Genomic DNA, 24,199 nt, shown 5'->3' on the forward strand with positions numbered 1-24,199 from the left:
AGCTAATTACGTAACCTTGCTGTAAGAGAGCTAGTGGAGCATCAGCCCATTGTACTGCCTTAATAAGCTTCCTGTGTCCTTTAATATCATGTTCACGTGCACCAGTCAACATAATTCACTTTCTCTCTTCATCCTTATTTGCTATTTCACACAGACCAGAATGTGCAGTGTATGAAATCAGTGATTGCTTTGTCTCCTTTTAGACTCAGAAGTGTCCCCAGTTGATTGCCAGGTGCACTGAGTTACCAAGGACAAATCTATAGTTTTGCTAATAAAGAACCTTCATTTAAAAAGGCATCTTGACATTACCTGGGATTGGGGTGGGGGGAGATAATAATGTGCCTTTTATGTGTTCTGAGATCATTTGCAACAAAATTAGAGAAGGTATTGAACAATGCCCCCAATGCATTGAAGGTGTGGAGCTACCTGGGAGTTACTGTGATGCTTATGCAATTGAACATTTAGGTGTAGGCGCTAGGAAGGGGAGAAAAGCAGCTTCCAACCCTTGTCCCTTCAAAGGGCTTAATTGCTCATTAGGAATAACCATGGCAACAGTTGCCATGCCCCATTAATCCATCACACAAGTGGCCAGCACCAGCTGCTTCAAGTTAAGGCAGCAGAGGACCCTGCAAGAGCCTCTATTCCCCTCGCTGAAAATCCTTCTTTTTTCAACCAAAATCTGTCCAATGTAGACCAAAATGTGAACTGTCAGTATTTCATAGCACTGAGTTCCCCAAGTTCACCATGCCCTGTTCAAATGAAAACCCATGTTACCATTAAGAAAATTAAGAACATGGTCAAATGCACGAAATACATTTCTCATCTCCTCCTATTCACCATTTGTTAATGTCTGTATATTTTTGTACAGGGCTCATTACTGTTTAAACCACAGAAGAGCTTTTTTTTTCTTTTCTGTTACACCGAACATGTAAAAACTCAGCGTGAATTCGAAAATCTTCATTTCTAGAGGTCTCTAGTACTTAAAATAGAGAGGGAATGAAAGCTGCAGCTGCTTAACTGTCCTTAAACTGTGTGTATTGGGAAGAGAATGATACAAACTCAAACTTCTTAAAACAAGATTTATTGGCACAAACATACATGTTACAAATGTCTACGATACTCTTGGAAAATATGTTCACCACCTCAAAAAAATCACTGTTCACAGAAAAAGTACAGTAATATCAAACTTTGTAAGTCATCACAATTTCAGCATCAAAATACATGCATTTTATCATTTATAAATGAAATTCCACTGACCTCCAGGTAAAGCACTTTAAGAAATGTCCTGGTCTCCACAAGGTTATTTTTTCCTCTCCAGATAGTTCCAATAAGGTGCAAATGGGTTGTTTTCTGTAGAGGCACGAATCACAGCTCCTTGCTCAGTACAGCTGAGTCTATGAGGTGAGAGATGCTGTTCTCAGCACAGACTTTCAGGCCCTTTCTGAGTGTGTTACTACAGAGCTTAACACCCCTGTGTGGCCTGTAAAAGAATGCAACTAGAGATTTGGTCTGGAGTTTGGGCTTTTAAAAGGGCAACTGAAAACTTATTTCTGATTGTTCCCATTACAGGAAGTAAAGCTTGAAGAATCACAAGGAAAGAGGTAGAAGAAAGGTTTTTATTTTGCATTGCCATTCCATCAGCACTTGGAACAGGTGTGGCATTGCCAAGGATACTTGTGAGGAGAAAGGGTAACCTCAGTAAATCCTCTTCTTTCTTTGGTGCCAGTCTAACTTAGCAGCCACTCAAGATTTTGTCACTGACCTCAGATAATAGAGAACAAGACTTCAGCAGATGTCCTGACTCTGATTCTGTGCCTATTCCAGTTTCAGTGCCAGAGAAGAAGGCCTCACACACACACACAGGGGAGAGAATGCTCTGATGTCCTCAGCATGATCACATCTGCCTCGGTCCAATGGCAACAAGAAAGAAAGAAAATTTCTTGATGTCACTGGAAGTTCTTTGAAAAAAGGGGGGTTGCACTTAATTCCACTAGATCTGAATTTGATTCCCATCAGATCCGTGCACAACAGAACAAAAAGGCAAAACCATAAACCACATGCACTCACAAAGGTGTTTCCTGCACCTTTCTCAGCCTTGGTAGGGCATTGAACAGAGCCAAAGACAGAATTTGTTGTGGAGCCATGGGCCTTGGAGGTTGTCACACCTCATGGAGACAAAGCCCCTGCAACCTTCCCCAGCCCCAAAGGCAGCCCTGCCTCCAGCAGGACATGGGACCAGGCAACCCCAGCAATCCTTTTATCCCTCATTTTTTATCATTCAAAGGAAAGGTTTTTCCTCCTCTGAATTGGAACATGGCACAGATTCCATGCCAGGCCTGGATTTAGCAAGGACAAATGAGGGTTTTTCGCTGTGTCAAACAGAAAACAGAAATTCACTGCATGCTTAGGCACAGGTTGAAGTCACTTCCAGGCCTGGCCATGCCTTGCTCCTCACTCCAGGCAGGCGAGTGTGAGACACTGCAGTGCTGAACTGATGACACGAACCCCTCCAGAGGCTGCTCTGCTGTGCTAACACTCAAGCACAAGTCATTAAGGAAAATACTAATTAGCTGGCTATGAACTCATTTCCTGCAATGAGCATAACAAGTTTATAATAAGAGTTCATATATTGCCACTTAGAGGACTTTTTATGCTGCAAAGCAAACTAAAGGTTGCTCACAGTAGACAGTGGCTGTTTCATCTCTGTCCTACTTGGAAGGAGAACCTCTCATCCAAATGGCAAATGCCTGTCTACATATATAAGCACTTCCTTTGGAAAGGGGAAGGAAAAAAGAATAGGACTTGTCAAATAAAACCTCTACACACTTGGTGCATCCCCCTCAGAATGTATTTTTGCAACAGACAAAGCATGTTTTTAAGTCCTGCTCTTGAGTGGGAGGTGCTAATTCCTAATCTTTCAGTGATGCTGATAAACCTCATAATACCTTAGTAAAAGACTGAGTAATATCTTAGCACGTTTGTGTTTGGGAGAGGGAGGATGTTTCATTTACAAAAATAATGATGTTTTTCGTGACAAGTAGTGAGCTATCTGTAACATTTTATTGTGCAGACCTGTGAGTGTGTCATAGCATTATTGGCATTTTATTGTCTGGGGAAAAAGTAGATGGAACATAGACTGAAATTAGCTTTTCCAATGAGAAAAAAATGTTCTTTCATCTATAGTTAAGCTTTGGAAACTAACTATTTGACTATTTTATAGCCGCGAGTTACTTAAATAATACATAAATAAGTAATGAGTAAACTTTATACCCATAGTCTTTACCATACACTTCTACTTTTATTCAGAATATTTTTTCCCTTTGGGTTTCATGAGAGGCTGAACTTGCATCATTTAGCAGCTTGCTAGTGGCATGGTAGTCACTCCAATCACTCAATGTTCAGTTCCAGCCAAGACTACCTTCATTAATAAAGAAATTTTAGCAAACTTTCAGATCAATACTATAAATATTAACAGCTAAACTTCCAAAAAAAATTATGCATTGTGCGTGTATGAATTTGTAGGTCCATTATATGCACTCGCTCAATCCTTGATCTTTGAAAGAAAATAACTGCAGCTGCCATTATTTCGTTTTACTTTAAACAAACCTGCAATGTATCAGGGGTAGAAACTGATTTAATTCTTTCAAACTTTTCCTCACAAAAAGCTCAGACCACCAGCATGTGTTCACATATATATGACAGGAAGGTAAGGGATTCAACAAAGGGATTTTTATCCTCACCTTAGGCCATCTACAGGTGGTCAAGCTCAGGTACCGGAGTGGATCGAGAGTAACCAAAATAATTGTGCTGTGCCAAAAAGATTCCATTACTGAGCCCAAAGTGCTCTAGGACAAAGGGGACATTCAGGCTGCATCTTTACTGCCCCAGGCACTCTGAAATCCTAATTTGACTGAAGTCCTTGAGCACTGCTGCAGCTGCCAGCGGCCCCATGTCTGGGGCTAGAACACCCCAAAAGGTGCTCTCTGCAAGGAATGCTGCACCATCCTTCCTGCATTGTCCAGGAGAAACACTACCATCTGTCAGAGTTCATTGTAAACATTTGAATCCAATAGACAAGCACTGCGTAATTTTAATATAAAAAGGGTTCTCTTAGGTAGAGCCACTTACAAAAAGGATTTTACTGAATGTTAGCGATATTTCACTTGCACCGTTTCCCAATTTATGATATTGTGACTACCACAATATCCTTATTTACTGTTTCCTCTCTTTCCAGCAAAAGGAATGAAGTTACTGTTACAAGAACTGTTAAATATATTTAATTAAAACTCCAGTGTTACAATTTAAGGTAGCGTAGCAAAAATGCTGTTGTTTAGCTTTCTTTTGTATCCCCTGATTTTGAAGCAAGTGGAGGCCCAGGAGCCATATTCTGCCCCAGGTGTGGCTGAGCAGGGAGGGAGGTTTGAGGAGAGCTGGGTGTTGTGGGAGGAGGTTCTGCTTCAGCCAAGCCTCACCTGAGCTCTGGCTGCGAGCAGCAGTGGCAGCGTGGCAAAAGGCAGGGAGTCAGCCCAGGGGCAGAACAGCCCCAAAATTCTGTGCTCCAAATACACTACACTCCAAAACCACAACAGCTTTCTAAGAGGCTTGAAGAATAATGGATAAGCCAGACACTGTGAGAAGAGCTAAAGAGTGGAGAAGGGTTTTTCCTAATTGTCTTTGTTGTTCTCTATATTTTCTCTTTGAGAACAAGTACTTTGCCCTTTTAAACTTATGGTACATGGCTTTGGTTGAATGGAGTGTTACATGCAAGCCACGAGGCTGTATTGATGTTTTGAAGAGGTGCAGGTTCTGGTTTTTGCTTTGGAGAGTTAGCAGATGTGATACACTCATGACAGAATGAGGTTATTGCAGGAGTGACTCATTGTTGAATAATCAAGTGTTTACTCCACCAAAACTGCATGTAACCAGACTGCCACAGTTTTCCTGCTTTATTCCGAGATGTAGCTTTTAAATGTCAGTGCACCAGGAAGGAAGGTAAACTCCTTGGGTGGCTCAGATCTCTTTTTATGCATGTGTTTAAAGGCAGAGAGTCTTAGGGTTCTCAATGGAGAATAAAAACTACTGAGCACATCAATTGAGACACACATTAATCAGCTGAGGAAGGGAAATTAACTGGAGAGGAAAACAAAATCCTTTCCTGAAGTATTTCTGAAGTAGACCAGATGGAGAAAGAACAACTGGGGTGAGGTTCTGGTTTGGTTGTTTCATACATCCCAATCTAGTATCCCTCCTGACAAAAATGTAACAGTTTGAGAAAGCTTCAGCCAATAATTTCTCTAAAACTAATTTTTTCCTAACTACCTTCTTCAGCCTTTTGATTTTTCCTTTAAAGAAGTTAATTTGATAGTGCTTATGCTTTCTCTGGCTCAAATGTATCTTGTCTAGCAACAGGGACCTAAATCAGATAAGGAAGAACTGGCTGGAAGAGCATCTCAGTCTTCTGACGAGATAGAGGGCCCAAAGGTTAGGTTCTGTTACAGGTCTAAAGTTCAGGTCAGGATGTAAATCCAGATCAAAGAGACTTTGAGGCCTTTCTCTAATACTCACTGTGTACATTGGGAGGGAGCCCAGTGCCTTATATGGCTGCTGGTTCAGCCCCTTCCCTGTTTAAAGGGCAGGAGGAGCAGGGCTGAGAGGCAAATCCTGGATCATACCCAAGTGCTCCCGAGGTTATTTGGGACGGTCCCCCACCAACATGCAATCAAGGTGCTCTCTTAAAAAAAAAATAACAGATCATGCATATTCCTTCTGTGTGGATAATCTCCCACGGAATAGAGAAAATTCACTCTGTGAAAGCAGGAAAGAGCTGAGATGGAGCTTCTGGAAGTTCCTCAAGTTGGAGTCTCCCATGGTCAATGCCCTTCTGGGAATCAGACATTGCCATCTTGCAGATATGCTCTACTATCAATGTCAAGTCAAGAAGTTGGTCTTAAGAGCTAAAATCCATTGTATTCAGACAAGAAGTAGTGCAGCTGCTCATAAAATTAAAGTTAGGTGAAACCTTGTCACAGGAGAAGTGACAGAAACTGTGGAATTTTAAAAGGTCTTGCTACTCAGACAAAAGCATAGCAGATTGAGGCTGTTCTAATTAGTTCCTTGCAGTCAATAATGTCCTGATCTTCCATCACTGTTTAAGTCTCTTATTGCAGATCACTACATAAAAAGAAAAAAAGCCAAATATTTTACTTGCCTGAATTGTTCCTGGGGGTAACATCATGCAGGTTCCAACTGAATGAAAGTGCCAGCTTTAGAAGTCCAACTGGCTACATTTCTAAATCACCCCTTGTCTTACAGACCCTAGGTTACATTCAGAATCTTTATCAGATTCTCCCATCCTCCTTCTAATAGTATTGGATTAGGTTTGACTCTGTTGGATTGACTGTGCTGTTATGTAATGCTGTCAAGTGAAAATCAGGTCAAGTACCGTGTTAGGGCTTCCACACTAAGTTTTCCTGCCAAGTTCTGTGCTACACTGGTTTTGGGTTTAAAGCCACATCTGTGTTTTGGGTTTAAAGCCACACCTGTGTTTTGGGTTTAAATCCACATCTGTGTCACTGCAACATGAGCTAAATTTGAAAGTGCAGTGCCCAAGCAGGACCTCAGTCACCTGTTGATAGTGGGTGCAAGCAACACTTGCTCAAGCTCAGAAGCAGATGTGGGATCATTGACAAGATCACTGAGAAGCCCAGCAGCAGCCGTGGTGCAGGCTCTGAGCAGCTGTTAACCCCTTCCTTTCAGCATGCTCCCTGTGAAGGGCATCTCCTGCTGTACAGCCTCTCTCATGAACAGCCGTGCTCCAGACAGCAGAGGAGGAGCTTCTGGACAGGATGGAATGTGCAGGTCTCAAACAGTGTCTAATTCTGGATAAAGCTACCAAGAGCATTGCTTCCAGGCAGAAGAGGCCTCAGTTTGGTCCCCAAGGTGGCAGTCAGAAAGCCATGGCCCTGCATTCCCTGGGGGTGTGCCTGGGGTCACTGAAGGAAGCCCTTTTGTGACCTTTTGTTTTACCAGCCCAGGGGAAGAGCCCAGGCAGTATCAGTGGCACAGAGCAGGAGCTGAAATTCTGATTGGTGGTGACTGAACAAGAATGACTTAACCATTTCATGGAACATTCACAGGCAGGCAGTTGTAACTGCCCAGACATTTCAAACGCAGAGTGGAAGGCAATCAATCCTGGCTCCCCCACAAATGAGAGCTCCAACTGTGTTTCTATAGATTGTGCCCTGCACCAGCCTGCACGGATGGGAGAGATGCTGTTGCACAATCTATGACCCTGAACAGTCCTCCATCACCATGTTCTCCTTGCTCAAGGTTTAACCCTCTGCAAGAGCAGCTGAGTTCTGTGCATCAGACACATTTGTTCATGCTCTCTGGGCAGAATTAGAAAGATTACAAGGCTTATCTCACCAATGACAACCAACCAGCACAGCACAAGCAGTAGCAAACATTGAGCATTCAAGAGCACACCATGGGTCAATGACTTTGAAAAGTTAAACACGTTAATTTACCATACTTCATCACCACACAGGAGGAAATAGTCAGGAGGAAACATTCTACAACCCACTAGAAGGTAGGTTTCTTAACTCTTCCTTGCAAATTCTCACTTATATTTAGCAGTCATCCCCATTAGTTACAATTTTGAGAGAGAATAGGTCCACATTCCACAAGGAGTAGTTTCTGTTCTCCACTCTCACCTAAAGGTGAGATTTTATTTTGATTATTAACTTGCTTGAACTACATTAGCTGGGAGAATGTGAGCTTTGCATCCTTGTAGCACTTCCACTGCAGTTTCATGTGAGAGCTTTGCGTGTTTGCAGCTAGAGGATTCAAACTCTTTGATGTGTATTTGCACTCCTATCAGCTGAGTATCAGTTCAGCCTCCCAGAGGAGAAGGAACATCTGTATTAAGGCTCAGTATCAGCATTTCCCCTTCCTGATTGCACCACCTCCAGCAAAAGCTGTCCCCATCTCATGAGTGTGTTCAGCAGAGAAGCCCTGGGAGGACACCATGCTCAATATCAATATCAATATCAGTATCAATAAGAATATTGATATTGATAATATCAATTATCAATATGAATAACAGGTGTGGGTGGCAGGGTCCCACTATCAGCAGATAATTCCTTCAGATCAGATGTCAGATAACCTTAGCAGTTTAACAAGGCTCCTGAAGTTGGATGGCTCATTCCTCTCCCAGTGAAAGCTCATGTATACACAGTTGTGTCACCTCACAGAGCCAGGTCTTTCATCCCTGCTACATTTTTGTCCAGCCCAGGAGGATTTCTGAATTGTTTGGGTTCTCACCCAGTGAAGGACTGAATGATCAGGGCATACCAGGGAGTCCAGTATCACATTAGTAACTTTGAATATTCAGCTTCATTAAGCCTGGGGCCACTTTTGACTTAATGATATGAAGTAGTACACATGACTGGAAAGTGATAAATATTTAGGGAAAAATGCAACTGGAACCTTTCAATTTATCATTACTTATTCTCTCTGCAAAATTCTACTTCAGCACAGTTTATATGCAGATTCACAGCAACAAACTGGTCAGGCTCTCAATTTTTTTTACTCTAAAACTATGTTAAGAGAAATACTTCTCAGTGGGAATAATTACACTACTATTATCACTGTTTCTATTCCCTAATTAAATTGCAGACAAAAAACCCCAACCCATCAAATTAATTTTTTTTTATTTCTATGAATTCTTTTTAGAAATTCTGAAGGAGTTATCCTAAAAAGACATTTTCCTGAATTTCCTGGCTCAAAATTTGATTAATTCATTTTTAGTTTGGTTAAGGATGATTAAACTATTCACTGTTTTAAAAAGAAAAACAAGAAATTCACCAAAGCATAAAGAACTTCCTTTCAAGCCACAATATATAATTTCTTTTAATTACATCAAATGTTAGTTTAAATTAATTGAGTATAATAGGTATCTCAGCTGAGCACTTTACAAAGATGACAGAATAGTCTATGAACTATCCACATGCACAAATCAAAATATATCTTTTTAAAGCCTATTAACACCCCTACTTTCAACAGTGTTTCTGTTCTTTCCTCTTCTCCAGGAAAGCTTTGCTAGGCACCCTTCCCTTTCTCAGCCTCTCCCCACTGTTCCCCCCTGCCTCCTTCCTGATTTTTGAACCATCCTGGCAGTGGGGACCATTTCTGCAAACTGCTGCAGAGGCAGCTTCCTCCCCAGAGCTGGGCAGACATCACCAGCCAACCTCAGACATCACCAACGCTGCTCATGGGCCTCAGGTCAGGGCCCAGTTATTGGGGATTGGCATCCAAGAGATGTCCCATGGAACCTGACAAATGGGACCTTGAGTGTTCAGCAAGAGACTGCACCTGAGCCATTTGTGATGCTTGCATCACCACTTCTGCATTTCCCTTGGCTTTTTCAGGACTGTGCTAGCTAATGCTTTTTGGCTGTCACACAGGGTTTTTTTTCCTTTCTGGCTTTCATATTGAGGCCATCTTGCTTGTTTAGAACACCGAGAGGTGTTTTCCATGAGGAAAAAGATTAAATCCATAAAAGGTGATAAACCAGTCTTTATTTATTTTACTGCAGACAAGGTTTTTAGACTTGGATTCTACATCTAACCTCAAAGAAATCTGTGTTTGGTTGGCTAAACTGAAACATGATATCTTACATGAATACTTAGAGGTATCACTCTCTTCAATGGGAGTAGCAGATACATCTCTGACAATGGATTTTGCCATCCAACTTTAGAAGCTCAGATTGAGAATTTTGGTCCTAATGTTTGCTGCAACCTTAGATTTGGGTCCAATCCACCTGGCAGTGTCCCTTTAAAACAGGAGCTTCTCCACAGCTGCATTCTCTGATTCTGAGATGGTTTAGGATGCTTTTCATATACTACAGTTTCTGAAGGTCAGTGCGTACACATCTTAAGACACAGTGATTAGACAGTGTATGGAACTACTTGGCAGTATTTAGCTGGTACAGTTTCTTGTGGAAACAACAGAATTCCAAAATACACCACACTGAATGCTTATGGGTTATTACAAGCAAAAATCCCAAGACAGCGGGAATTAAAAAGCGGAGTTCAACAAAGGAACACTGATATCGTCGGTTGATATGAACAAAGGTGTGCCAAGTCTTCCTTCTCTGCTTTTTCAAGTGGAGAAATAAACTGGGAAATGAAGCAGAAGGAAAGAAAGATTAAAAAAAAAGACAAAACCCAGGAGTTATTACAGTTACTGTAGTGCTTTGTCTCACAGCAGTGTGTGAGGACTGCAAACACCCTTAGCACATCCCAGCTGAAGGAGCGTGGTGTGTGGCAGACACAGGGATGCTCCTCCTGTGCCCAGGGGAATTTGGAGGGGAAACTGGGGTAGAATGCAGGGGAGACTGTGGCTCAGAAGGCAGAAAGGGCAAGGTCTGGCAGTGATGTTATCTGCTGTCCCCAGTACAGCAAAGCCGTGTGCTGTACTGCACCCTCCTGCAGGCAGCACCCATGGCAGCTGAGAGGAATGGCTCCATTTGTCTGCACCCACAGCCACCCCCGTGGAGGGGATGGCCTTGTTCCCACTCAAATCAGACTGGAAAAGCCATGCAGGCCTTGTCTGACAGCACCTGGAGGCTTGATGTCCATGGCATTTAAACATATACTTGAGAGCTACTGTAAATAAACACAGCATTGAGTTAAATACACAAGGTCCTTCGTGAAGCTGCAACCTTTAGATGCAACTTATTACAGAGGAATCAAATAAACTGGGAAAATAATTTGAACAACAGGTACACTCAAATCTCACTGACCTGGTACTGGATCTCACTGTGGTGAGCTACAGCCTGGGTTGAATAATGTGACATTCAAGTTTGTGATTAAATACCCTAACTCAACCTAACCCACATCAAACCTGCACTGGCCATTTTCTTCTGTTTTTTTTTAAATTTAGCAGAACAGGCATTCAGCATTTTAAACCAGGAGTGAAACAATGTTCTTACTTGTATATGGTTCAGCCTAAACTTCCATGGAGGTTGATATGAGCTATCTTGACCACATTTTATGTTCTTAAGACTCACACAATGCTCAATGAGGAATATGTACCCAGCAATTAGTTCAATGGCTGCACATCTTCTTTTGTCCGGTTGCTGCACAAGGGCTGATCTTTCTCTTGAGTTAATATAGTTAATTAATATCTAAGCATTTCCCATGCTTACTGTATCAGTGTTACGAAACCCTGGAATTATTCTGGGTCGCTCTGGTGCCAGCATTCATAGGGCTAATAAACTGTCACATGTATCTCATTCCTTTTAGTCATGTTTACAGGTGATCCTGCAAGCTTTCTTTACAGGAGCAACAGAGGAAAATGGAAACATGCTGAGTATCAGGCATGTAACTTGAGAGCTGGGAATTAACTCACATCCACAGTCTGGCCTTCTGCTGAATCTCTTCTGGGTTACCACCTGCATTGTGTATCTGAAGAATCTCCCTTTTAGGAGTTAATGCCATATTACAGTTATGTCACCTAAGAGCTGTTGCTAACACAGGGTTACATAAATGAAATGTTCAGTTCCTGTCATTACAAGGTCCCTGAGTCCCAACCAGCAGGACTGCTTTTATTCATTCATAGCTACCTTCCCTACACAACTGTGTGGAACGAGATGATCTTTTGAGAAAAGAAGGCAGTGAGACTTTGGGCCATCTTTTAACAACATTTCAGCATTTGAGGTGAAAAAGGATCTTCAGAAACACTGACATCTCAAATTCTAGCTGATATGGCAGAAACCAGGCACCTATATGCTTTTAAAAAATTCATCAGATGCCTGTTTGCCTTCACCCTCTTTTTATAGGCATGAGGGATTTCAAGAATTACTGTTCTTAGCAGAAAACACTGGGACTGTGGCAGTCATCATCATCATCATACTGAAAGGAAGATCTCTGAGACTGCATAAAAATTTATTTAAAACATAAAAAGGGAGAGCTTTTAATCCTAGGGAAAGTTATGTAACATGCTAATGTTAAAAACATTAAATGTCAACAAATTCTGCCAATATGTGTCCAGGGAGTTTGCAGTAATTCTCACTATAAAAGCATAACACTAGAAGGGAAATTTCACAAATTAATCAGTTTAAATATTTTATATCCATTTTTTTTGTTGCTTTGTTTTTAATGTATCAGCCATTCTTAAGTCACAAGCTATTGAGAACATAAATAAAAGAGAAAATGAATTACTCACTTATAATTATAATGAGAATGACTGCACATACTACACCGAGGATGATCATCATCTATAAAAAGAGAAGATATGAGAAAGAAAAAGAGAAAGTCAGGTTTCCACGTGAGAAACATTAACCCCTCAATTTTTTTTTTCTTTTACTTAATGACTCAATCCTCATACTTTTAACTCTGTAAAGACTTACTCCAACAGAGTTGCTAAGGCCCCAGATTTATTGCTGGTTTTAAAATCAACAATGAGCAGAGCCTCTTGTCAGAGCTGGCCAGAAACAGGTGGGTGCCAAGCAGAGCAGAGGCAGCTGTGCACAGCCCAGAGCAGCAGGGAGCTGCCCAGAGCCCCCTGAGAGCTGAGGAGCCCTCCAGGGAGGCTGCAGCCCAGTGGCCATTATTACCCCAGAGAGCAGAAAGGATGAAAAACAACAAACACGGGAATGTCAAATCAAAGCCTTCATTCCTCCCAACACGAGGACAGAGGCAGCCACTGGCTTGCAGGAGATCCTTTTTAAATCTCTTCCCTCTCTTTGCAGAGTTTGGGAGCCCGAGGAGGGACAGGGGGATGGTTTGGCAGGAGAAAGCAGGAAAGGAGAATGAGGGCAGGTTTGAAGGTAGTGCAGCTCACTGTGGTGACTGCAGGCACATGGGTGAACCTAACTCAAATCTGTGCTTGTAGCTCCCAAAGCCCTGCTTCCTGCACTCCTGGATTTATCAGTTGGGCAACAGCTAAAAGAGGCCCAGAGGACCTGCTAAGCTAAATTTCTAATGTAGATCCTTTTATTTCTGGAGTGTTTTTACATGTATTTTACCCAGAATATTTTGCCTTGCTCTACATTTCATAGCACTGTGGATTGAAGAGACAAAGCAGAAAACAGCCCAGTGAGGGACACATGTGGGATTCCCCCTTGGGAACAGCTGGTTTGATTTGGGCGGACATAAGTGGTCAGCAGGAAAGTTGGTGTTGAGAAATGGAAATCAAGCTGAACTTTTGGCACAGGGTTTGTGGTGGTGGTGCATGAGCAGGAAGAAGCAAAGACATGAGTCTTAGAAGAGCAAGAGAAGATGAAGTTTCTGGGTCCAAAATCCACAAATATTGGAGAAGGCCTGAAAAAGCAAAGGAGAGTGAGGCTCCCTCTGCTCTTGGGGAAGGATTAGACTTTGGAGACAGCAGAGAAGGCAGCTGGTTGATCAAAGTCCTGCTCTGTCCTAACCAGCCCCTCTTCATAAGAGACTGTCATTTTATCCCTTCTCACAGCAGTTTGCAGAACCCAGTTTTGGGTATTTTTTATGGTTTACCATCCTGAAGAAAAATCAGATCAATGATCCCCACAAGGAAAAAACTTCTTTTCTCCCACTGCTAGATTTCCCTGCACCTGATCAGGTTTTGTGATTCCCACAGAGAACTGACATGAATTAACATGGAATGGTTTCCCATCCCTATTTGAAGGCACTGGGGAAGCATTAAACATTGTATCTACATTTTATATACTGCAGAAATTATGGGTTCTGGTAAAGATCAGAGTTGCTTGACTGCTGGAGCCTTGAGGTCAAGGCACCTCCTTCTCACCTTGACGAGAAGAGATGAGTCAGAGGTGCCATACTGCAGGCAAAGTCCCACTAAATGCAGGTGAAAGCAATTCCTGCCATGAAGTGATCCCAAACAAGGGTTTATATTTCTTACCTTGCAATTTTTCCACCAGTATTTCCTCTTCAGCTTGGCTGCACTGGTCTCAAACTGTGAGGCACCTGCTTGCAATGCATCTGCCCGGTTGTCGAGCTCTGACAGCTTCTGGTCCCTTTCCAGCACCTTGTCCACGTTCATCCTCATGATGTCCACAACCTGTGAAGGCACAGACACACCTGAGACCCCTCCCACAGGAAAGATGAGAGGCTGGTCACACCCTGGAGTGTCACACCTCATCCTAAACCCAGCTGTGGGAATTGGAGACACAGAAAATTCCACAGACACAGGAGGGTTTGGATCTGCAGCCTTGGGAGAAGCCTGGATTGATGTAAAAATATAATACACAGACGTTAAGCAGAAAAATCATAAACTTATGTTTCTGTAGTTGTAAGTAAGGGTATGCCTGAAGTAAGTGAGAAACTGCATTGATAAGATGGTGAAGGGTTATAATATAGGGGTATAATTGTGTAGAGCAGCTCAGAGTTTAGAGGTTATAACAGAAGCATTTGTCTGTATGTGTGATAATAGCCCATTGGATAAATGTATCTGCAGTGCAGTAGAAGTGAGTAAAGGTGATAGGTTAGAAAAGCAAAATAAACCCTGTGGCAACTGTCCATTGGATCAGAAGGTTCTATATTGCCTTGTAATGAAGAACTTGTGACTGCTTGGAGCTATGGCTGACTGCTTGCTCCTCTAAAATCTCACAGCCTCTGAGACTGATGTTTATCTGAGCAATAAATCATTCTCAGCCCCAAAACAGTTCCATCCTTCATTAAAAGCAGCAACAGTGATGCCCAGCCTTTTGCCATGTGGTGTGTGATGGCATTCCCTGAGCACTGCCTCAAAACCCCAGCCTGTGGAAATACCCTCAGTGAGCTACACTGTGCTCGGTGTCTTTAAGGGAGAAAATAAACAGACCTCATGAAACACCACATTTAGTTTGATTAAAGTTTTTGTCTTCTTTTATACAGCTACAAAGACCTGATGAAGATCTCTACAGCACAATTTGGTTGACATCACTAAGAACAAGCCATTGTTTTCCTTGTACATTTAATACCTTCCTTACCTGAAGTAGAGAAAGCAGACAGACAAAAGCCACTCTAAAGGGAACTGTGTGCATTTCCTTACCAAAGCATTTCCTCATTCTGCAGATCTTTTGGGCAAGATGACTTCTCAGCCATGATCTGAAGTCCTGCTTGGAAGTGGAGGAGGAGAACGTTTCACCTGAGCAAATTCACCCAAAGAGCAGCAGAGAGCCAGGATGCAACAGGCAAGGGCTGCTCGTGCCTGGATTTTATACATTGGCCAAGGTGAAAATCCTCTTCTAGCAAGCCAATAACTAAAGAGGAATCCTGCAGAAATTCACCACTAATGCAAATGTCAGACAGCATCACAATCTCTGTAAAGTTGGGTCCAATTTTTCTAGCAGTGGATGAGGCTGATGGTCTGTTAATTCTCACACTCTATAATAAGGAATTCCATGTTATACATATTTAATAAAATTTAACTATTACCTGCAAAAATCCAGAACTATTTAAAGGATACATTATTCAAATACAGCGAGAGGAAATTGATAGTGAAAGAATCTTTAACAGGACTGGAGAAGGTCTCAAAAGATTTGTTTCACTTGTCTACCAAACCTAAACCAAAATGAAATATTTTGGTCAATCCAAATTTTCATACTTGCTTTTCCAAACCAAAACCTTCCAAGCACTTACATTCATATAAAGCAATGCTATTTTTTTAATTATTGATTTCTCAGCTAGTAATTAGTTGAATTCTGTCTTGCTACAACGATTTGGAGTGAAAATTATAAACTATTTTAAAATGCTGATACAAAATACTTTGCTATTTCCTACCCGTTATCTTCATTTTTGGGGGGTTTTGGTTGGGCTTTTTTGTTTGTTTGTGGTTTTTTTGTTTGCTTGGTTTTTTGGGGTTCTTGCTTTGTTTTGTTTGGCTGGCTGTTTTTTTGGTTGGTTTGGTTTTGGTTGGTTTGATTTTTTGTTGTTGGGGTTTTTGTGTTGTTTTTGGGGTTTTTGGGTTGCTTTGTTTTGGTTTGCGTTTTTTGGGGGGTTTCTTTTTTTTTGTTTTAGTTTTCCTGGGGTTTTTTTGGCTTTTTTTTGTTTGTTTTGTTTTTTGTTTTTTTTTTTTTTTTTGCTTAGTTTTGTTTTTTGGTTCTGTGTTTGTTTTGTTTGTTTGTTTGTTTCCCTAGAACTACTTCTTGAATTTACCCTGGCTGCAGTGAGCACTCACCCAGGTGGGATTTCATTTTTGGCAAATAGATAAATGTTTGTCTGGGCCTTAGAAAATAAGCCTTACGGTGTCTAGAGGAACCGGGGGGGAACCCCAATAGAGGAACAGCTGAACCCATCCCCGGGCACTGGTGCAGCATCACCAACACCGGAGATTCCCCAGCCCGGAGCTCTGCCGCCACCTGCGGGCGGCACGGAGGGAAAAGAGCCGGGACAAAGCCACAGGTGAGGGATAAAAGGGGTTTGACTTCGGTATTTCATGAGTATCGTTGTTGTAGTTGTGAAAAATGCATGTATTTTATGAGTGGCTTTTCGCAAATATTGAAATGAATATTATATGTGTTGTGTTAGAAAGTTATGCTGTGTTAATTCTCTTAAGTAGTGTGTTAAATATAGTTTTAGGTTATAAAAAATGTTAAAATAGAAACTATGCTATGTAGGATACTTTCTTTAAAGAAAGGACTCACAGCAACACAGCAGCCACAGGACACCTGAATCTTTCAGAGAAAGAGAATTTATTGCTCCATTATCAGGAGAAAAGAACTTCCTGCCTGCTCAGCCCTGGAGACACCATCAGGATTCAGAGGAAGAAGCTGACACTGCCCAGACAGAATCCTGTGTTTGAATGGAATTTATGCATCATGGATGAGGTGTAAGAATATGCAACAGGCTGTTGTTTTTAAGGGTTAATCCTCTGTTAACGTGGGTCCTTTTTCAGGCTTATGTTGCTCAGAAAAGGTACCCAGACCTCCGTAACTCTTTGTTTTTATTGTCTCATATTTTCCTAATCCAAATTGTCCCAATTATTATTACTGTACTTGTATTACTATTTTTATAACCATTTCATTACTATTAAACTTGTAAAATTTTAAAAACAAGTGGTTAGCGTTGTTCACAGTAGTGATGCCTCACAATTTTAGCTTTTATATTTTTCACATCCTGTACTGGATCTGTGCATAACTCTAAACTCACTATAAACTCCATAACCTGTCAGCTGCTGTTCTCCCTTTTATTCAGACAAAACATTTCCTCTCCAGGCCTGGAACCCAAGGACACCCCACAGCCTCAGGACCCAAAAAGGACAAACAAAAGTGAATGGGGGGAGCAAACTGGGGGTAAATGACTTCATTAGCTGAAGCTGTAATTGGAGAATTAACCCCTAATATGTGAATGGACCAAATTTATAATTGTCTGAAAAACTGGTGCCCATTGTCCAGCTTGGGTGTAGCCTCTGGGAGGCTGTGACTGCCCAAGGTGTGGCTGTTGAAGGCCTTTAATAAATCCCCACTTTATTCTCTAAATCTTGTCTGGCCTCTGTTCTAGGCAGCCCCTCCAAGGCATCAGTACAACAATTCACCAAGGTGCAATGTGCTGAAATGCACACACACAGGAGATCATGTATGTAAATATACAGACCTTGCAAATTAGCATGTCTAACAAAGATGCCTCAATGAGAGGCTTAAATGAATGGCCTGACACCTCCCTATTCTAAAGTATTCCCCCCTCAGAGGGGCCTAATTTTAGTTTACAAGATATTTTAGAGTTTTAGAGGGGGCCTTGGTATCTCAGGATAGTGTGAGGCTTTCCAGTCCCCAGCTGCAGGGCTTTTAAGATGTTTGGCCTTCTGGCCTAGCAAAATACCAGGACTATGTTAAGATATTAAGTTTAAAAAGTTACAAATATGCTTGTTAAGGGTATTGAGAATGCATAAAAGGCATATAAAAATAAAAAGTAAAAAACCCATCATGGCATCCCACACTGCATCCCTTGGTGTTACAAACCAGCATCACTCCAGCAACCTCACAGTGCTGGAAGTGCCAGCTTTCCTCCCTTGGCAATTCTTATATTGTGATTTCCCTGCTAAAAAGGACCTGCTGACCACGTGCTACCAGCTCCAAACCTGTGAACAATTCTTCACAGAAAGAGTGGTTGGGCACTGGAAGTGTCTGCCCGGGGAGGGGGTGGTGTCACCATCCCTGGAGTGTTTAACAAAGCCTGGATGGGGCACTCAGTGCCATGGTTTGCTTGGTGAGGAGGTGTCAGGGCACAGGTTGGACTAGATGACCTTAAAGTTCTTTTCCAACCCAGATCAGTCTGTGGTTCTGTGACAGCAGCAGCCTCTCTCTCAAATGGCAGCAAAACCCCCACGAATCCTGGATTTCACCAACATAATCCTCAAATCCAAGGACTACTCATTGTCCCCCATCCTGGGCAAGAGTAACATCCAAAACTATCTCATCTTCTCCACAAAAAGAGAGATTTTCATGGGTCTGAGTGAAAAGAATCAGAATACAGAGTATCTTAAACACAAAGCAGGGGTTCACTACCCTCACTGATGCCATCTCTACTGATCTACTTGAAGAGCCCTATGTATCTGACAGACATCACTCATTTTAAGATAATAAAAGGCAATTTTTATCATCTTTTAGGGATAGTTACTTTTGCTGTCATTCACATAAACAATTACAGGGCCTTCATGATGGAACATGTTGAGGACAAGAAATTTATTTCCTTATTCTGACCAAAGACAAAAGTTAAAATGTAACATTCCTTTCCCCACTGGAAGAGGAAATAAAGAGATTAAGAGAGAACCTAGTCTAGACATTTCTGCAGGCATTTCTGCAGCCACAGGATGTTGTGAACACATCTGAGCACCAACAATGGGAAGACCAGAAAGTCACTGTTCCAGATTTTCAACAAAGAAAAGCTTCTCAAAAAGACAAGGCCCATTTTGACAGGTGTATTTAACTCATCTTAAGAAATTCATTTGAGTTGGATATTTTGAGGTCTTCTCTACTATCTTTAAAGCATGCCCAAAGCTTTTGAAAATAGAGGCTTTTAGGCATGTAAGTTATTGTATTTGCAGGGTGCCCTGTGGCAGGAAGGATTGATGAATCTGACTCCACGTTCTCAGAAGGCTAATTGATTATTTTATGGTACTATATTTTATTAAAGAATACTGTACTAAACTATACTAAAGAATACAGAAAGGATACTTACAGAATGCTAAAAAGATAATAATGAAAACTCCTGACTCTCTCCAGAGTCCTGACACAGCTTGGCCCTGATTGGGCAAAGAGTGAAAACAACTCCCAGCAGAATCCAATGGAACAATCACCTGTGGGTGAACAATCTCCAAACACATTCCACATGAGCACAACACAGGAGAAGCAAATGAGATCAGAATTGTTTTCCTTTTCTCTGAGGATTCTCAGCTTCCCAGGAGAAAAATCCTGGGCAAAGGGATTTTTTCAGAAAATATGAACACCACAGTAAGTACATATTTTCTAATGTGTATTTTATCAGATTGGCTTTTAAGAATCACACAAGCTCTGTGCACTTCACCACAGACAGTAAGCATGAGTTACTTCAGCCTTTGGAGGGGTTGAACAATATTCTTTCCTCAATAGCCAGCACACAAAGGCCCCCATAGGTGTGTAAGGATGCTACAGCTGCTGCTTCCTCCTGCTGCACCCAGGAGCAGTGGTGTGCTCACTGTTCCCATTCCCACTGCAGCTGGAGGGACTCTGGCATTACAGCCAAGACAAGAATTTAAGAATGTGCTGGAACAGGCACATGGCCCCCCAAGAGCAAGAAAAGGAGTGGGGATTTGTTAAGAGATGCTGTTATGACATCATGTGTGGGTGCCTTTCTTTGGGAATAAATTGGGATGATTAATTAATAGAGCTCCTGCTAATGAACACCACCCTCAGTGGCTCAGTTTGGTGGTTTTAATCTATCTGGGAGAGGCTGATGCTCTTCCATCTCTGTGACACAGTCTGAGAAATTAGCATCTAACCTTTAGGAGTGCAGAACACACTACAAGAGCTGCTTCCACTATGACATCTCCTCCTGAGCAGACTGGGAGGAACTGCTGAACTGGCAGTGTTGGGGAAGATGAAACAGGAAAGCTTTATAAATATGATTGCCTGGCAAAAGATTTTGAGAATATAGAAACTATAAGTGAGATTGAAATGAAAGCAAGCTTTGAGATACTTAAGTTACTGAACAACTGGAAAACAATGGCATGGCCGGCTGAAGGTGATCCCCTTTTGATGGAACAACACCCTCTGCTTGCAGACAGCCCCAAGGGGCAGAGCAGACCCTACAGCTTGGCAGAAGGGGCCCAAAGAGGAGTTTGTAGAGTTTAAAATGTAACACAGTATGGTAATGTAGTGATTCTTATAGGCTGTATGGAAATGCTATAGGATTTGTATCTTGTACTAGATTGGTTAGTGAGAATCACAATATTCAGCACAGAAGAAGATTTATGGTATTAGAATGGGAACCTTGCTCTCTCATCCATCCTCTTTTACTCTTCCTCGCTCTCTCATTTTCTCTTTACCACTCTCTTGCCTTCTCTCTCTTTCCCTCTCTCTCCCTCTCTCAGGCCTGCTCTGAGCTGTGCCTGGCAGCTCCCAGCAGGGCCCTGCACCCAGGCCCTTTGCAATGAGCCCCAAGTTCCTGACCTGGCTGCAGAGATCTCTGCTCTCTGTCCATCCCCACCATCCTGCCCCTGACACTCCTGCATGGCATTAATGCCCACATTTAATCTGCAGAGCTGTTCCTGGTGCAGGGATGTTTCTATCCAGGATCTCTCTTTACTCTCTGCCTCCTCTGGTAAATCTCAAGTTCTGGATCCTTCAGATGAGCAGGAGCTGCACAAGGGGGGACCAAGCACAGGAGTACCTGGTGCTGAGCACTCACCTCGTCCACCTGGGCTTGTGTCTGCTGCAGCCTCTTGTTGCTGGACACGTTGGTGGCAGGAGGGGGCCCTGCAGCCCCTGCAGCCCCTGCAGGACCCTGGGCAGATGCTGGAACAGACCTAGGGCAAAACCAGAGAACCTGAGTGACCAAACCATCCTGACTGGCTCACAACCCCTTTTCTGGAACTCATAAAATGTACCTTTCTCTTCAAAGAACTTGTGAAGTTTCAAAGCACTTTCTTTTTCTTCAAAGACCTTTTCCGTTATTTCAATCCATGTTTTCCATTCCTGGATCACAACCCTACTGTTCCATTCTGTCAGACAATACTATTTTCTGACCCAGAGATGGCATTTTATACACTTTTATTCCATTTTCAGTCTCATGGGAAGGGTGAGACAATACAGATGTTACAATTCACACCATCACAATCAGAAGCCAACTATTTTTTAATTACAAAACACTATAAGCCTTTCTTGGCTTATCAGCTTTTAGCCATACCATGCTGCAGATGCCTTAAAGCCAATAATTTAAAAAGCCCTCATGGGTCCTACTACAGTGCATCTTTCATACTTCTATTTCTCCAAAGTATCCAGTCTTTTTTATAAGGCCATCCTTTGAAACTTGTTTCTAGTTCCATTTCTCTCTCAACAATTCCTGTCCTATTCCATGGCATTTCTAAATCAGCATTTCTTATCTCAAGGTTTATGTACAGAGGCATGCTATGTGAACCTGCTGTCAAGTTTTGAAAATTTTCTATAAATCTACTTCTCACACTATTCCTTCTCATACCACAATCAGTTTTTACACTATTTCTTGATGGGACTTTATCAAACTCTTCCACCTCCCTTGCTACTTTTTAAATGGCAAACAATTCAAGTTATCTACCCTAAGTTAGGCCAATGGCCAAAGTGACCACAGGCCTGAGTAGCAGGGCAGAGCTTCCGTGGCACAAGGGAACCCCCTGTGCTCTGGGCACTCTGTGTTACTGCAGGAGGGGATGGGCTGTGACCCTCTCAGTGAGCTGATAAAGCTCTGCCCTGCTCCTCCTGTTTGGAGCTCACCAAGCCAAGAGAAACAGAAGGAAACAATCTGAAACAGGAGGAGATCACATCCATCACAAACAGAAGAGAGGAGAAACAGTGTCAGAACTCAGTGCATCCCTCTGGGTGTCCGGAGCTGCTGGGACCCCTGCCAGGGGCTCAGAGACCCTGGCACACAGCCCAGAACACCTGGGGGTTTGATTATGACCCGTGGAGCAAATTACCAGCTTTGGATGAAGACCTGAAAGCCACAGAAGTTTAAATAATGTAATAATAAAATTATCACTGGGTGAAGGGGTGGATTTTGGGGTTTTTAGAAGGGGGGTTTTGGGGACAAGATGGAGGGACTTGGGCATGTCCAGCCTTTCTTCTTCTTCTCTATCTCCATCTTCTGCTGTGATGGTGGCACTTTTGGATTGGTCTAGAGTAGAAGCTCACTGTCTAACACAGGTGATAGGTATAGGAAAGCAATTGTAAACATGTTATCTGTAGTTTGTAGTATAAAGAGATAACACCGCCCCGGGGGCAGGCAGAGCGCCGCTGTCTGTCCTGCTGAGCGCACCTTGGCTGGACAGGAGAAAAATTTTTATAGATAAGATACAATAAACAACTCTGAGACGGAGAACTGAAGAACTCTGGCTCATTCTTTGAACGTGCAGGCCGAAACAGAGACTTTTCCCGTGTCTTGGGGCTGCAATAAACAGCAATCCCGAGAACAGAGGAGGAAATGGGGGTGAGAATTGCACACAGCATGGGGTCAGTCACTCTGGCACCAGCGCTGCTGACCCTCCCCATCTGGTCCCCAAATGCCCCCAGAGCAGCTCCAGCACCTCCACAGCCCTGGAGGAGGAGGTCAGAGCCCTGCAATGATGACCTTCCCCATTTGGTCCCCAAATGCCCCCAGAGCAGCTCCAGCACCTCCACAGCCCTGGAGGAGGAGGTCAGAGCCCTGACCTTCTGCACAGCAGCTCCCAACCTCCAGCACTGCCCTCCTCCAGGCTGCTCTGCAACAAAGGACAAAACAAATGTCCTGAAAACCCAAGAGCAGATCTGCTCTGTCTCAGAGTGTGAGTTTGTGCACTCAAATCTGCCCCCCAGCCTCAGCAGGGTCCCTGAGCCTCAGCCAGTCACACCCACACTCCATCCTGTGGAACCTCAGCTCTCCTTGCAAGGGACCCCTCACTGCTCCCCACAGGGAAATAAACCCTTCCTCAAGCTGCAGAGGAAATCCCTGAGCATGTGAACTGAAAAATATCACAAATCCCACTCATGCATCACCAATGCCTTCCCACAGTGACAGACTGAGAGAACACAGCGTTTCTCTGTGAATCATTCCCTTCTACATCCTGGGCTCTGATTAATGCTGCTGGAATTATGGCCCCATTAATGCACTGTCAAAATGCCTGGGGCACTGAAGTTGGCTCCCCAAAGGTGCCTTTGGCTGCAAATTCAGTCTGGCAGTGTTGCCTGAGGGCTGGGATCCCTGTGGGCAGCAGTGGCTCCAGAAGCTCCCAGAGTGTTTGCAGCCCTGCTGGGGCTCACACCTCACCCTTTCACTGGGGCTTGAGCTGAAAGAGCAGAAACTGAACCTTGCCCATCCTTTGAGGACCTCACAGCCACTACTAAAACCATTAAAACCAGGGGCTGCTGCCACCTGCCAGGGAACCACTCCATCCATGGCCACATCCCAACAGGATTTATTTTGAGTTGCCACAAAGGATCAAAATCTGACTATAACACACATCACCCACAACACAACACAAGATCTCCCTGGAGCATCAGCAGCCTCAAAGGAGATCCTGCCACAACAACAGAGCTAAAATTAAAATTGTTAAACTTCTTTGCAGTTAAGGAAGCAAATAGGCATTTTCCCGATCAGCACAAGCAGATTTTCTCCTGTGGAAACACTGTGTCACTACTACAAACGTCAGGAGAGCTCCTCTCTTGAGTTATGCACTGTTGGAATCCCAGAGACCACAGAAGAGCAGCATGTGAGAAGAGTTTTTCCCTGCCACATGTTTTGCTGTAAGCAGAGCTTATAAATTCAGTGATGTTCATGGTCAGAGCTATGAGATAACTCCACATTTGGAGCTCTGCCAAGCACCTTTTCTGCCTAGCAATTCTCATCTGTTTTTTGCAGCTCCCAAGCTGTCCTTAAAATGACTAGACATACAGTAGATACTTTCAAGGTTGTTCTCTTCCAGCATTCTTGCTGCCATCTAATTTGGTTTCAGCTGCATTTTCTGAGCTTCTCTGCTCCCTGCACAAGGCAGGAGATGATGGGAAGGATGG

The 24,199-nt window shown here is 42.9% G+C and overlaps 1 protein-coding gene across 1 annotated transcript in view; it reads right to left on the reverse strand.

Moving 5' to 3' along the window:
- Nucleotides 1-1,065: 1,065 nt before the first annotated feature.
- LOC136560807 (vesicle-associated membrane protein 2-like) overlaps nt 1,066-24,199 on the reverse strand; it is a 62,594-nt gene continuing 39,460 nt past the window's right edge. Inside the window, exons 2-5 of the mRNA XM_066556863.1 lie at nt 20,868-20,985; nt 13,903-14,061; nt 12,229-12,280; nt 1,066-10,178 (exon numbers count right to left, since the gene is read on the reverse strand). Coding sequence (XP_066412960.1) covers nt 10,162-10,178; nt 12,229-12,280; nt 13,903-14,061; nt 20,868-20,985 — 346 coding nt within the window. The 3' untranslated portion in view covers nt 1,066-10,161. The remainder of the gene's footprint in view (nt 10,179-12,228; nt 12,281-13,902; nt 14,062-20,867; nt 20,986-24,199) is intronic.

Source organism: Molothrus aeneus, chromosome 10 (assembly GCF_037042795.1).
Source record: "Molothrus aeneus isolate 106 chromosome 10, BPBGC_Maene_1.0, whole genome shotgun sequence".
Classification (NCBI taxonomy): Eukaryota; Metazoa; Chordata; class Aves; order Passeriformes; family Icteridae; genus Molothrus; species Molothrus aeneus.